This window comes from Phaseolus vulgaris, chromosome 8 (genome assembly GCF_051622355.1).
Source record: "Phaseolus vulgaris cultivar YP4 chromosome 8, ASM5162235v1, whole genome shotgun sequence".
Taxonomy (NCBI): Eukaryota; Viridiplantae; Streptophyta; class Magnoliopsida; order Fabales; family Fabaceae; genus Phaseolus; species Phaseolus vulgaris.
In genome coordinates this window covers 46,099,473-46,114,193 of record NC_143505.1, presented here as the reverse complement: position 1 = coordinate 46,114,193, position 14,721 = coordinate 46,099,473, and the positions used below count along the sequence as shown (strand labels likewise).

The 14,721-nt window shown below is 38.4% G+C and overlaps 1 protein-coding gene across 1 annotated transcript; it reads right to left on the bottom strand.

The window, feature by feature from the left end:
• Positions 1-8,020: 8,020 nt before the first annotated feature.
• LOC137825224 (uncharacterized) lies at positions 8,021-8,572 on the bottom strand. Its single transcript, XM_068630897.2, has one exon. The coding sequence runs from the start codon at positions 8,570-8,572 to the stop codon at positions 8,021-8,023; it is 552 nt and encodes a 183-aa protein (XP_068486998.2).
• Positions 8,573-14,721: the final 6,149 nt, after the last annotated feature.

Sequence of the window (14,721 nt, the reverse complement as noted above, 5' to 3'; positions counted from 1 at the left end):
TTTGTGTAAAAAACTAAGAGATCTCTCAACAAAGAAAAAAAATAAAAGGCAAGCAATGGTTCCTAACGGTGGCTAGTTTCTCTGAATCCTGGTTATGGTTCCAATATATTAAAAAAAGAATGTGTGTTGTCAGTATCTTTCTTAAATAAAAACCAATAAAATTTATATAATTAATAGATAATTGAGTTTTTTAAGTACGTTAGAAAACCGATTAATCAACAATTCTACCGTAATGACTTTATCTAGAAGAAATATCTCTTCTGAATATCCTTGATATAAATAATATATATCGCATCGAAATGATTTGACATATTTTATCAAATAGTTTCTATTTTCATATATATATATATATATTATGTTTTAATTTAATTAATTTTCGAATTAGATGTATTTTTCATTTTTTTATTATAATATAATTTTTTTTTTCAAATTTTAAATTATTCAAGCATTTGTTATATAAAAATATTAAAATAAATTTTTCTGTATATAAGATTAGTTTATATTGAAATATTACAAGTATCTGAATAATTTTGTATTTAGAAAAAAAAAATCATATTAAAGTACGAAACTAAAAAATATATTTAATTTTTAATTTTTAAAAGATAACTTTATTTTAGGTTAATATTATAAATATATTGACTAATAAAACCATTTTATAGACATGAGATTAAGTCGGTGATTTATATATTAATAAATAATTTTTGAAAATTAGTTAATAGTTTATATCAAAAGATGTTTTCTTTTTTTCATCTATATTTCCATCCAGTTAATTGTACTGGGAGTGAAAAATAAGAAATTAAAATAATCATTAAAAACACCACTTGTAAGTTTTTCTCTATTAATGATACTTTTATTAGTTTATTAGTTATTATTTTTATGTTATTGGTTTAATACAATAATTTATATTTTTTAATCCTTATAAATATGGTTGTTTTTGTTTTTATTTCTTATAAAAGTATAGTTTAGTTTAAATTTATTTTTAACATATTTAATGGTTTTTTAAAAATTATTGTAACTAACATCTCAAAAACTTTCTACACATTATACTATAAACTCATTAAAGAATCTTTACATTATATTAAATAAAAATACAAATTTATTGATTCACATCATATATATATATATATATAATATATAATATATATATATAAATACAAATATTTACAAAATAAAGATAAAAATTAAAAGTCTTTATTTTTGTTACTGTTCTCTCTAGTTGATCTCGGTTGGACTGGATGGAGAACTCTGCTTTTGGTTTGTCTCCTCTTGGTACACTAGAACAACGTTCCATTAGGATAGAGGGGGCTCTACCTGTTGATCACACTTCGACAATCAAGTCAGTGAGAGCATACAAAATAATAATTAAGTTCCAGTCTTAAGTATTCAGAAATAGCGTACCTTTACCAGCGGTCTCAAGACCCTTTTATAGATTTTCCTTTAACAACTTCTACTAATGAGAACATAATCTCAACAGAAAGCATATAACCATAACAAAAAAACCACATGTTCACGCACACCTCTTTGGGTGCTAACAACAGGAAAATATTCTATCTACATGTGCACCATTACTCTCGAGTGTTAACAACATTATTCTCAACAACTTTTACTTGCATTTAATTAGTGTATGTGTTATAAACAAACATAATATTCCTTCTATTTTAACTATCTTTTTCAAGTTGTCTTACTTCAGCGCTTGGGCCGAGCTCCTGGCCCACTCTTTTGGCCCATGTTGGCCCAAAAACCGAGTTGACCATAAAGTGTTTGGACCGAGGTCCCGAGCACTCCTGTCCAATACTCAAGCCCCCTAGGCTCGAGCCGAGCTCGACTAGGTGAAGAGGCTTACCAGCATTTGGCGGCTGACACGACGTTTTCCCCAACGGGTAGGTGAGGCACGGTTGCCGAAGCATTTTTGATGAGATGTCTCACCATACTAGATCTAGGGCGTACAAGTGGCGTGGTATCGACGATGGAGAAAACCCTACCGTTTTGAATTCCATTTATTCATATATACCCCTTTCGAGCTACCATTAGCGCCACACTGTTCCATTTCCTCTTGCTTCAAAAAATCTTCTTCTCAACGCTTCCTTCTAGCTCTCATGCCTCCACTCACCACCGTCGCACCAAACTCACTGTCGTCACTAGGTATCCCACTCAACTCCCCTAATGCAAATCATCCATTTCTGATTTACATTACGAGACTCATTTCTATACTCTACGCAACTTTCACATTCCCAATTCTCTCTCGTTTTCTTGTTCTTAGAAGCTTCCTCGCATTTTCTCTCTCACCATCACATACTTCCAATCGCGTCCACCAGGTAATTCCTTTCTTCACTAATGATTAACTGGGTGATGGTGTTGCATGGATTGAAATGGGCTTTTATTTTACTATTGATTTGTTCACTATGCCTGGCCTAAACTGTATCCATACTTTGTTTGTGTTTGTGCTTGTGTTCTAGCTATTTTCTGCAATGGATTACAGTGCTATGTACCCTTTGACCAAAAAAGACCTTTTGAAAGAAACCTCTTATTACACCACCCATCGGCGTCTTAGAGAGTTAAGAGAGAATGGTTGTACCATGAGTAAGAGACATGAGGGTCATGTAAAAACCGTAGAGTGTAGAGAGGGTGAGCCCATCTGTTGTGATGAGTCCTCAGACCCCGAGGGTCCATTCTGTTTCTTTTATGCTACTTTTTTCAAAAAGGTCCTCTTACATCTCCCTTTGTCCATCTTCGAAAAAGAGCTTTTGACCGAGCTCAATGTCACCCCTGCCCAGCTTCACCCTAATAGTCGGGCATTCATCCGTGCTTTTATTATTTTGTGTGCTCAGCTCGACATCTCACTGTTTGTTGAAGTTTTTTATACTTCTTTGAAGCTAAACACACAAGTAGTAAACTGTGGGTGTCCCTGAACGGTACCCCTGGAAGAGCCTTGCTTTCCCTCTTCCAGTCTTCATAAAAGAATTTCAAAGGAAAATTCATTAAAGTTCGAGCCTCAATAGGAGATCCAACCATTCTGGATGGATTTCCCCTATATTGGACCCCTAAGTCTAGATTCCAGAGTGCTCGGCGCCTTGAAGATCTATCACCAAAAGATCAAGGGATCTGGCAATTCCTGTCGAGCTTGAAGGTCGTCTTCGACACCTCCTACTTAATAACCAAAGAGTAACTTCCCGGTGCTCTGAAGGCTTACACTGGTACTCCTTATTTCCCATTTTTGGCTCTGCTACTACTTATTAACGATTTACTTATTTTCTTTGCAGAAAGAATGTTGGCCCATATCAGCAAGGCGGAGCTAGCCGAGATGGCTAAAAAGATGAGGGCAGTTGCCAACATGCCCAAGGATTCTTTACTAAAAAAAAGAAAGCTCCAATCACCATTACTAAAGCTCTGGCTGAGCAGGAAGAGGAAACCACCTCGGGGCTTGTTTTTAAAAGAAAAAGGAAAGCAATTACTCCCCCTACCGAGCATTCTCACTCGAATGGTTGAGCCCCCATCAAGACGTTGTTCCTTAAGAAGAACAAACTCTGCACCGAGATGTAATTGTCATTCAAGAAGGTGAAGCGGAAGCTTTAAGAGGAAGACTTGTGGGATCCGAGCTTCGACGCCACAACCTACGGTGAACACGCCTTCCTGCCCAACAATGACAAGGACAGGCTCATGGTCCTCAACGAATAGGACCTGTTTCGCGACGCCATGAAGCATATTGGGCAGGCCTTTGCCATGGGTTGCTTGGCTGTTTCTAAAGCACGAAGTCGGAAATCTGCTGAAGATCAAAGTGTCGTGGAGCTTCAGAGGGAGGTAGAACACCTACAGACCGATTTCTGTTGAAAATGAAGCTTTGATGCCTCCAAATCCATGAAGACAGCTTGAAGATCTTGTTGTTGTGTTTACAATTTTGTTTTGGGTAGTTTATAATTTGCTAGATCCACTCCTAATCAATTCACAACTGAATCAATATGGTTTTTTAAGACAAAAATATTTTTCAAAGCTAAGTGAAAAACAACCTGTTGATTTCTCGTTTTAATCGGTTGTTTTTCCTCAACCTGTGAAGGGTCTTTTGAAATGTTTTGGTTTTGGTTCACTTAACTGTTAAAACAAATTCAACCGGTTAAATCGACATTCAACCGATTGATTTTTGAATTTCTTAACAACTTTTCATAAAACTGTTAAATTTGTTTTCAATTATTTACAAACTATTTTGGCTCATGTTTAACTAATTAAAACGGCTAGTTTGATGAGCTATAAAGTTGTGATTACCCTTCCTATTTTAGACAGAGAAAAGAGATTCAGAAAATATTTTGTGAAAGTTTGGATTCAAGAAAGCAAGATTGCCTTGGGTTGTGCTTTGGTTAAAGAGTGGATTAAGAGCAACTATGATTTTTTGTAATCAGGTGTAATCTGTTCCATATTCTCTTCTAATTGTTCTTTAGTTTGAATTCTTGTAAACTTTGTATCTGTAAGGTCAGAGGATTGTTCTGACTGTGTGTGTGAAGTCAAAGAGGGTGTGTGTTCTTGAGTGGTCAAGATCACCTCTTTGAGGTTGTGGTGTGTTGTAATATGTTGTTGGTTACCTAGTGAATACCCAGTGGTTTTCTGGGAACTGGATGTAGCTCTGGTAACGAGTGAACCAGTATAACTGTTTGTGTCATTTTTTTTTCTCTCACACTCATTTAAAATCTCTTTGACTTGTGATTTCATCTCTGCTGCCATAAAAAATCGGTTAAATCGTATTATCAACCGATTGATTTTCTAATAACATTTTTAACAGATTTATTTTCTTGTTGATCTGATTATTTGATCTGTAAATCAACATCAATCTTCATTTTTAGCTAGTATTTGTGAAAGCTTTACTTAAAAAATTCACTCCCCCTCTTGTTAAGGCCACTAATTCTTACAAGATCAACCGCTTGAACGACCATGTCCAAGCTGAAGCCACACGCCTTACTGATCTTCATGAAGAAACCAAGCGACTCCTAGGCGAGAAGGCTCAAGAAGCTTCGATCTTAGTAGAAGAGAAGGACAAAATCTTGTCCAAAATTGAAGAGTTGAAGAATGAGGTAACCCGCCGAGGGGAGGACCTCACCAAGGCCAGGGAATCTTTCAAGCAGGATGTTGCCCATGTCTTACTACTTAACTCACTCTCTTAACATAAATCATATAACAAGTCGCTACTAACTAAAGCACGAAAATAAAAACTTTCTTACCTTGATAAAACATTTACCTTTAAGTAAGTGATGCTTTCACAGTTAAGGCAAACTCTTACCTCAACTTGATTCCATAAATAGCCTCCATACTGGACGATCCTTGGTATGATTATTGTATTGATGCCATGATGCCCTACCTCGTAGAGTGCCTACTTAGGTAGCTACCTCTGTCTCAGGCTCGACCATCGTATTTATGCCTATCAAGCAACTTATCTATACAAGGTATCCATACTCGAACGACCTTATTCATCATACGCAAAGTCACTTTAGCGTATGCCAAACTACATAACAAATAATCCATCTCTCATGGCGCTTATGCTCGGGTAGTCGTATTTACACCAAGCTAGGTCGACTTACCATGTACCAAATCTAACAAACTCACCACCACAGGGTGCCTACACTCGGGTGACTCTACTCACTCAAGGCTAGAACGTCTCAACTTGTGTGCATCACTCTATTCATAACAAACCAATTCGCAAATCGTCTATACTCGGCAGTCGTTCTTACGCCGAGTTAGGTCGTCTTACCTTACATCGAATAAAACAATTTATTCATAACAAATCAATCTGCAAAGCGCCTATACTCGGCTTGTCGTTCTTACATCGAGTTAGGGTGTCTTACCTTGACAAATACTTTCTTTACATCAAATTTACGCATAGGGCATCTATACTCGGGTAGTCATACTGACATCGAGCTAGGTCGTCTTACCTGACTCTAGATAACCCTTTCACGCACAGGGTGCAAATACTTGGGTAGTCATACTAACACTGAGTTAGGGCGTCTTACCTGTCACTAGATAACCAATTTACATGCAATGCGTCTAATCTTAGGTAGTCGTACTGACACTGAGCTAGGTCATCTTATCTGACACTTAGATAAAGGGAATCGCCAGACAAACTAGTCTCATAGGGCACCTATGCTCAGATAAACATACTAACACCAAGCTAGGTTGACTTATCGTGTGCTAACTCAAATAAATAAACAAAACTAATGCACCATCCTTCAAGAACAAATTTATCACTAGATGAGCTTGTAAAAAAAACCCCTTCAAGGGAAAAAGGGCATCACCTTAATCGTCGCATTGCTAGAAAAGAAAGCATTAAAACAAAATATCTTAACTAAAGTAAAACTTGAGGTTTTCCACATTCCACGTTTAATGAATGACTTCCCCCTCTAGGGTTTCTATTGAACATGAGAGCTTTGCTGTGTCAAATCCACAGGAAGCCTGAAGCTGTGCTGCTTTTTGGTTTGGGCTTAGATTAGGTTGTTTAGAATCTTTGTTAAGATCAGTTCTAATTCCTACACAAAGCTTGATCAATCAATTTTAAAAGAAACAAAGTGTTTTTCCAAGAAAAGGGAAAACAACCGGTTGAATCATCGAGATAATCGGTTGTTTGTCACTTAGCTGACTTGAGGTTTTTGAAAATGTTTTTTGAATTAGTTATGCAACTGCTTAACTCATTCAACCGGTTAAATTGTGGTTTCAACCGGTTAAATGTGTGTTTTCATAACAGTTTTTTGAAAACATGTTTTAACTGATTCAGTGATTAAAACTGCCTTAAACGGCTACATTTCAAAGCTATAAATATAGTCTCTCTTTCAAAGCAAAATACAACATTCAAATACAACAAGTATTGATACAAATTTGAGATCAAAGAAAGAGATTTGTTTTTGAAAGGAGTTTTTCAAAAGTGCAAGATTGTTGTTCAAGCTTTGCTGTGGTAACAAGTTCCGATCATAGGAGTTTCCTGTATTGTGCAAATCCAAGTGTTTTCTATCCTTGCTTAGTTACTTGTAATAGTACTTCTTTTAGCTGTTGTGTGTGTTTGAAATCCTGTAAAGACAGAGGGTTGTTCTATCTTGAGGTGTTTGGTGTTTCAAAGAGGGTGAGTGAATCTTGTGGGTTGCAAGGTTACCTCTTTGTGTGCGTTGTAATCTGGTATTGGTTACTAGTGGAACTCAGAGGTTTTCTAAGAACTGGATGTAGCTCTGTGTGAGTGAACCAGTATAAAACTATTGTGTAAATCTCTCATTCTCTCAAACTCTCCATAACTGTTTGATAATTTCATTTGTGATGTTGGTATAAACAACCGATTAAAACGAAGGTTTAACCGGTTAAAATTTTGATATCTGTTTTTGTTGGATTGTTTGATTGCTTCCCTTAATTGCTTATCTGGATTGTTTGATAAAGATTCATTCTAAATCAAGTCTTTGCAAAAATATTTCATAAAACAATTCACCCCCTCTCTTGTTTAAGCCATCAATTGTTATAGTTTCCAGCCTATACACTCCATTCCCAAGCACCTCGACTATGCGAAACAGGACAGTCCACTTTGAAGATAATTTGTTTTCTAACTCGTAGGGATGAGCCTTTCGCATCACCAAGTCGACAACCTTGAACTGTCGAGGTTTCATCTTGGTCTTTTGGCTCAGCTCCACCCTTCTCTTTAAAGCCTCCAAGTTAATACAGGCATGTTCACGCACCTCATCTAACAAGTTCAGGTTCACCTTCCTTCCTTCGTTAGATTCCTCAACAATGAAGCTTTGGAATCGAGGAGAGTTCTCTTATATTTTACTGGTATGATGGCGTCTGACCCATATACCAAACCGAAGGGCATCTCTTTAGTTGTTGACTGAGGGGTGGTGTGATATGCCCACAGGATTATGGGAACTTCTTCTGACCAAGTTTCCTATTGTCGGAAACTAGGTGCCTCGAAATCCCAAAACGGCACACAATGTTCTTCCATAAAAAATGTTGCACCTTGTGAGTAGTTATCTGTGCCATTGGCTCAGCCTCAACCCACTTGGTGAAGTATTCAATTGCCACAATGAGATGTTTCATTTGACTCACCAAAGGGAAAGGACCTAAAATGTCTATTCCCCATGTATGGAAGGCCATGGGCTATAAATGGAACACATTTCTCGACTGGCGCGTGGCACCAATCAGTGTGCTTCTGACATTGCTCGCAACGTTGTGCATATTTCGGGCAATACTCTTTCATGGTCGGCAAATAATACCCAACTCGGATGACCTTCAACGAGAGAGCTCGTCCTGCTATATGACTATCGCAAATGCCCTCATAGAGCTCGGTCATTATGCAGACGCACTGATCTCCACTTACACATGTGAGGATTGGGTGGGTATAACCATGACGGAAAAGATTGCCATCTATCAGGGTATACTGCCCTGCATTCCTCTTAACCATCGTGGCCTCCATTGGCTCGCCAGGAAGTAACCCATTAGCTAGGTAACGCTTGTAAGGTGTTATCCAAGTCTCTGTGGTGTCCACTTGCAAAACCTCAAGAAACTCATCCCCCAATAAGTCGTAGGTGGTTATCCTTGGAACTTTCAGGGTTTCCTGAGTCATCGGCTGATGCCTTCTCCCCTTTCTGTTAGAATATATGGCCTTAAACAAGAGGGCGGGGGGGGGGGGGGGGGGGGGGGGGGGGGGGTGAATTGTTTAAGAGGGATTTTCGCAAACTTTGAAGGTATAATGAAAATCAATGCTGAATTACAGAGAAAGGAATCAAGGAAACAAATACCCAAAACTCTTTTAAGATGATATCAGAAAAACAATCGGTTGTTTTGTCGAAACAATCGGTTGTTTTTATCAGCAGTTAATAAAAACAACTTAAAACAAATATGTGTGAGATCAGGGAAAGAGAGAATCACACAAACAAATTTATACTGGTTCACTCTTACACCAAGAACTACATCCAGTCCCCAGAAACCACTGGGTAATCCACTATGTAATCAAAACCATATTACACACATCACACACCAAAGTAGTGACCTTGAACCCCTCAAGAAACACACTACCTTTGGCAAACTACACCAAGAATGTTGATCTTGAACACTTCAAGAACACACAACACTCCTTGGCAACACAACTACAGAAATACAGTAATCAAGGAAGAAGGGAATATAATACACCTAGGTATTACAAAGCTTAAAGTTCAGAATTACAACCCAATCCTATTCCACACACTTTAAGAATGATCCAAAGCTCTTTCAAATCTTGGAAAAACTGTTTTGATAAACTCTTTCTCTTACTCCAAGATTAGGAGCGTAAAACCACCTTTATATAGACCAACCAAGTGGTCAAAAACATTTAATAAAGGAGCCAAGTTAGTTAGGATCATTTAAAACATATTAAAACCGCTTAACAGAATTTTGTTAAGGTTTTCAAGAAAACAATCGATTGTTTTGTCGAAACAATCGATTGATTTGGTTTGACAGCAAAGTCAACCAAGTCAAACAACTTTCAACCTTTTTCAAAAACTACTAAGGTAAAACAACCTATTATTTCAAACAACCTGTTGAAATTTTGACAGCTTTTTAGAAAACACATTTTTTCAAAAGGTTAAAGATTCAAATGAACTTGGATCATCTTAAGGAGTGAATTAACAAGTTTCAAACAACTAGACAACACACACACCCAACAACAAGGTCTTCAAGCTTTCCTCTTGGATTTGGAGACATCAAAGCATCTTGTTCAACACTTTCATGAGCTGATCTCTTAGACCTGGACATGATTGACCTCGGTTGGTCCTCCTTCAGCTGTCCTGAGCGACTTTAATGTCTCTTGGATTACTAACCTCTACCAACCTCCCTTACCTGAACTAGCCAATTTAGAGAACATGTTTGCTCGAGAGTTTTGCTCTCTGGGAACGTGAATTAGGTCGAACGTAGAGAAGGCTGCTTTCAAGATCGTTACATACTTGAGATATGAGGAAAGTTGCGGATCCTTGGCCTGATACTCACCCATGACTTGCCTAGTGACAAGCAACGGGTCACTCTTCACCAACAAGCTCCGAGCTCCCAACTCCTTGGCTAACAACATCCATGTTATCAAGGCTGTTGAAAATGAAGCTTTGATGCCTTCAAATCCATGAATTCAGCTTGAAGACTTTGTTGTTATGTTTAGGGTTTAGTTCTAGGTGGTTTAGAATTTGCTAGATACACTCCTAATCAATTCACAACTGAATCAATCTGGTTTTAAAAAGGAAAAATGCTTTTCAAAGCTGAGTGCAAAACAACCTGTTGATTTCTCGTTTTAATCGGTTGTTTTTCCTTAGCCTGTGAAGGTTCTTTTGAAATGTTTTGGTTTTGGTTGAATTATCTGTCAAAACCAATTCAACCGGTTAAATCGACATTTCAACTGGTTGATTTTTGAATTTCCTAACAGCTTTTCATAAAACTGTTAAATCTGTTTTCAGTTATTTACAAACTGTTTTGGCTCATGTTTAACTGATTAAAACGGCTAGTTTAATGAGCTATAAAGTTGTGATTACCTTTCCTATTTCAAACACACAACAAGTGATTCAAAAAAGATTTTGTGAAAGTTTGGATTCAAGAAAGCAAGATTGCCTTGAGATGTGCTTTGGTTTAAGAGTGGATTAGAAGCAACTGTGATTTCTTGTAATCAGGTGTAATTTGTTCCATACTCTCTTGTAATTGTTCCTTTAGTTTGAATTCTTGTAAATTGTGCAACTGTAAGGTCAGAGGATTGTTCTAACTGTGTGTGTAAAATCAAAGAGGGTGTGTGTTCTTGAGTGGTCAAGATCACCTCTTTGAGGTTTACTACTATCGGCCCTACCAGGCAATATCTACCTACACAAGCTCGATCAGGAGATAGGAAGGATCCGACAAAAGTACGAAATTCCTAGAATAAGATCGGTTCTATTAAGGACAAGTCGTATTGATGACCAAGAAAACTCTGGAGAAGAAGCAAGCTTCAACGCTCCCCAAGACAACAGAGCCATCATTGTGGGCAGGGTCAAGAGCATTCAACGCAAAGCGGCCTGTTGTTGGTTACTTAGTGAAGTACCCAGTGGTTTTCTAGGGACTGGATGTAGCTCTGGTAAGGAGTGAACCAGTATAATTATTTGTGTGATCTTCTCTCTCTCTCACTCATTTAAAATCTGGTTGAATTGTGATTTTATCTCTGCTGCCATCAACAATCGGTTAAAACGTATTTTCAGCCGGTGGTATTTCAGATAACTGCTTTAACAGTTATGTTTTCTTGGCTGATCTGATTCTTTGATCTATAAATCAATATCAATCTTCATTCTTAACCAGTATTTGCAAAAAAATTTCCTAAACAATTCACCCCCTCTTGTTAAGGCCATTAATTCTTACAAATGCCTCACACTCAGCTTGATTGTTGCTCGCCTTAAACGCGAACCTCAGGGTTTGCTCGATTAACAACCCATTTGGTTCCTTTAAAATGACCCCAACCCCACTCTCCTGTTGGTTGGACGATCCATATACCGAATGAACCCACTGGAAGTCATTGGGATCCGGGTGGGTGTCCTTAGATGAAAGTTCTACCATGAAGTCAGCGTATACCTGACCCTTAATCGACCCTTATGGTTCATATTGTATGAAAAACTCGAATAACTCCACAGCCCAACGAACCATCCAATCTGCTATATCGGGCTTTTGAAGAACCTGACGAATGGGCAGAGCGGTCATCACGATCACGGTGAAGCTCTGAAAGTAGTGGCGAAGTTGCTGAGCTGTAAACACCATGGATAAGGTGGCTTTCTCGATATCTTGATACCGAGTTTCTGGTCCCTACAGTACTTTACTCACAAAGTAAACTGACACCTTATCTTGATCTCGCAAAATGACTGAGTTGATCGCCCAATATGTAATTACAAAATAAAAGACGAATAGAGGTACCTGGGATTGGCTTACCAAAAAGAGGGGGACTCGCCAAGTACTCTTTTAATATGGTGAAGGCCTCCTCGCATTCATTGGTCCATACAAAATGGTTGTTCTTCTTGAGGCATTGGAAATAAGGATACTTCTTATTGCCACTGGCTGACAAAAAACGAGACAGGGCGGCTATGCGCTCAGTTAACTGTTGGACCTTTTTCACATTGGCTGAGCTCCTCATTACTATGATTGTAGCGCATTTGTCGGGGTTCACCTCTATGCCCCTTCCAGTTAGCAAGAAATCAAGGAACTTCCCTTCTTCTACCCTAAACACACACTTATATGGATTAAGCTTCAAATTGTACTTTGCTATAGTTGTGAATAGGTTTTCTAGGTCGGGAATATGCTAGTTCTTTTTTTCTAACGTGACGACCATGTTATCTACATACACCTATACGTTTCACCCGAGCATTGGGGCAAGGATCCGATCCATCAGCCTTTGATAGGTGGGGCTAGCATTCTTAAGGCCAAAGGGCATGACCTTGTAGTAGTACTAGCGAACTCGGCCATAAAGACTGTCTTGCTTTCGTCCTTTGGGTGCATAGGAATCTGGTTATACCCCGAGAACGCATCCAGAAAGCTTAATAACCGACAACCCGATGTATTGTCCACCAAGGAGTCTATGCTCGGTAGGGGGTACGAGTCCTTGGAACAAGCCTTGTGTAGATCAGTGAAGTTGACACACATCCTCCACTTCCCGTTGGCCTTCTTCACCAGCACAACATTTGCCAGCCACTCATGATATTGAATCTCCCTTACGTGGCCAGCAAACAACAACTTCTGAGTCTCTTCTCGAATGACAAGGCTCTTATCCTCATTGAAGTTTCTCCTTCTCTGGACCACGGACTTGACCCTTTCATCCATGGTAAGCCATTGAAACATAAAGTTTGGGTCTATCCCGGGCATGTCCGCGGATGACCATGTGAAAGCATCCATGTTCACCGATATCACATTGGCTATCTTATCTTCGAGCTCTTTGCCCAACGAGGTGCCGAGGTTAAACTTCTTCCCATTTATCTCTCTTTCCTGAACCTCTCCAACAGGTCCAGGTTGCATGTCCTTGACGACTTCCACCTCCACAATCCATTATGTCTCTCTTGCCTGAACAGTGATTATGTAAGTCCCTCTCCTATTCTTCAGGTTAGTCTCGTAGCATTTTCGCGTTGTCTTTTGGTCAAACTTTATGGTAATCACTCCTCCCTCGGGAAAAGGCAACTTCATCTTCATATGGGTCATTGAGGCTACCGCACCCAACCTGTGTTAGAATATATGGCCTTTAAACAAGAGGGGGTGAATTGTTTTTAAAGGATTTTCGCAAACTTTGAATGTATAATGAAATTCAATGCTGAATTACAGAGAAAGAAATCAAGGAAACAAAGAAGCAAAATTGTTTTAAGATGATATCAGAAAAACAATCGGTTGTTTCTTTGAAACAATCAGTTGTTTATACCAGTTAGAACTTTAAACAGCTTAAAAACAGAATTTAAAGAGTTAAGGGTAAGAGATAAGCACACAAGCAATTTATACTGGTTCACTCTTACACCAAGAGGTACATCTAGTCCCCAGAAACCACTGGGTAATCCACTATGCAATCAAAACTAGATTACAAATAGCACACACCAAAGTAGTAACCTTGAACCCCTCAAGAAACACACTACCTTTGGCAAACCACACCAAGAATGTTGATCTTGAAAACCTCAAGAACACACAACACTCCTTAGCAACACACCTACAGAAATACAGTAATCAAGGAAGAAGGGAATAAAATACATCTGGGTATTACAAAGCTTAAAGTTCAGAATTACAACCCAATCCTATTCCACACACTTAAGAATGATCACTAGCTCTTTCAAATCTTGGAAAAAATGCTTTGATAAACTCTTTCTCTTACTCCAAGATTAGGAGCGTAAAACCACCTTTATATAAACCAACCAAGTGGTCAAAAGCATTTAATAAAGGAGCCAAGTTAGTTGGGATCATTTAAAACATAGTAAAAGCGCTTAACAGAATTCTGTTAAGGTTTTCAGGAAAACAATCGATTGTTTTGTCGAAACAATCGGTTGAATTGACTTGACAGCAAAGTCAAGCTTTTCAAAACCTTTTTCAAAAACTGCTAAGCTAAAACAACCTGTTGTTTCGAAATTTCAACCTGTTGAAACTACTAAGTAAAACAACCTGTTGAAATTTCAACAACATTTTAGAAAACTCATATTTTCAAAAGGTTAAAGATTCAAATGAACTTGGATCATCTTAAGGAGTGAATTAACAAGTTTCAAACAACTAGACAACACACACACCCAACAACAAGGTCTTTAAGCTTTCCTCTTGGATTTGGAGACATTAAAGCATCTTGTTCAACAACCTGTTCAGGGAAGGTCGCCCCAAAAATGAATTGTAAGCAGAGGATGTGTTAACAACGATGTACTTGATGGTAATCGTCCTGGATGCGGTGTCGTCAGAGAAGGTCGTCCTCAACTCTACATACCCTCGTACTTCTACCTGATCTCCCGTGAAGACGATGAAACACCCATCGTATGGTCCCAACTGGTCGGGGGTTAACTACAAATTGGTGAACGTTCCCTAGAACATTATGTCAGTCGAGCTCCCTTGATCGAACAAGACTATGTACACCTTTCAGTGACGAAAGATATCACCACTAGATCATCCTCGTGAGGAATCACGTCTTCCAAGTTGGAACTCAAGAAGCAAAGAGTGGGATCCAAAGGGCAATAAGATCTTCTCGTATCCAATGACATCATAGCTCGTGCATATCGTTTACGTTTGGAGGCAGAG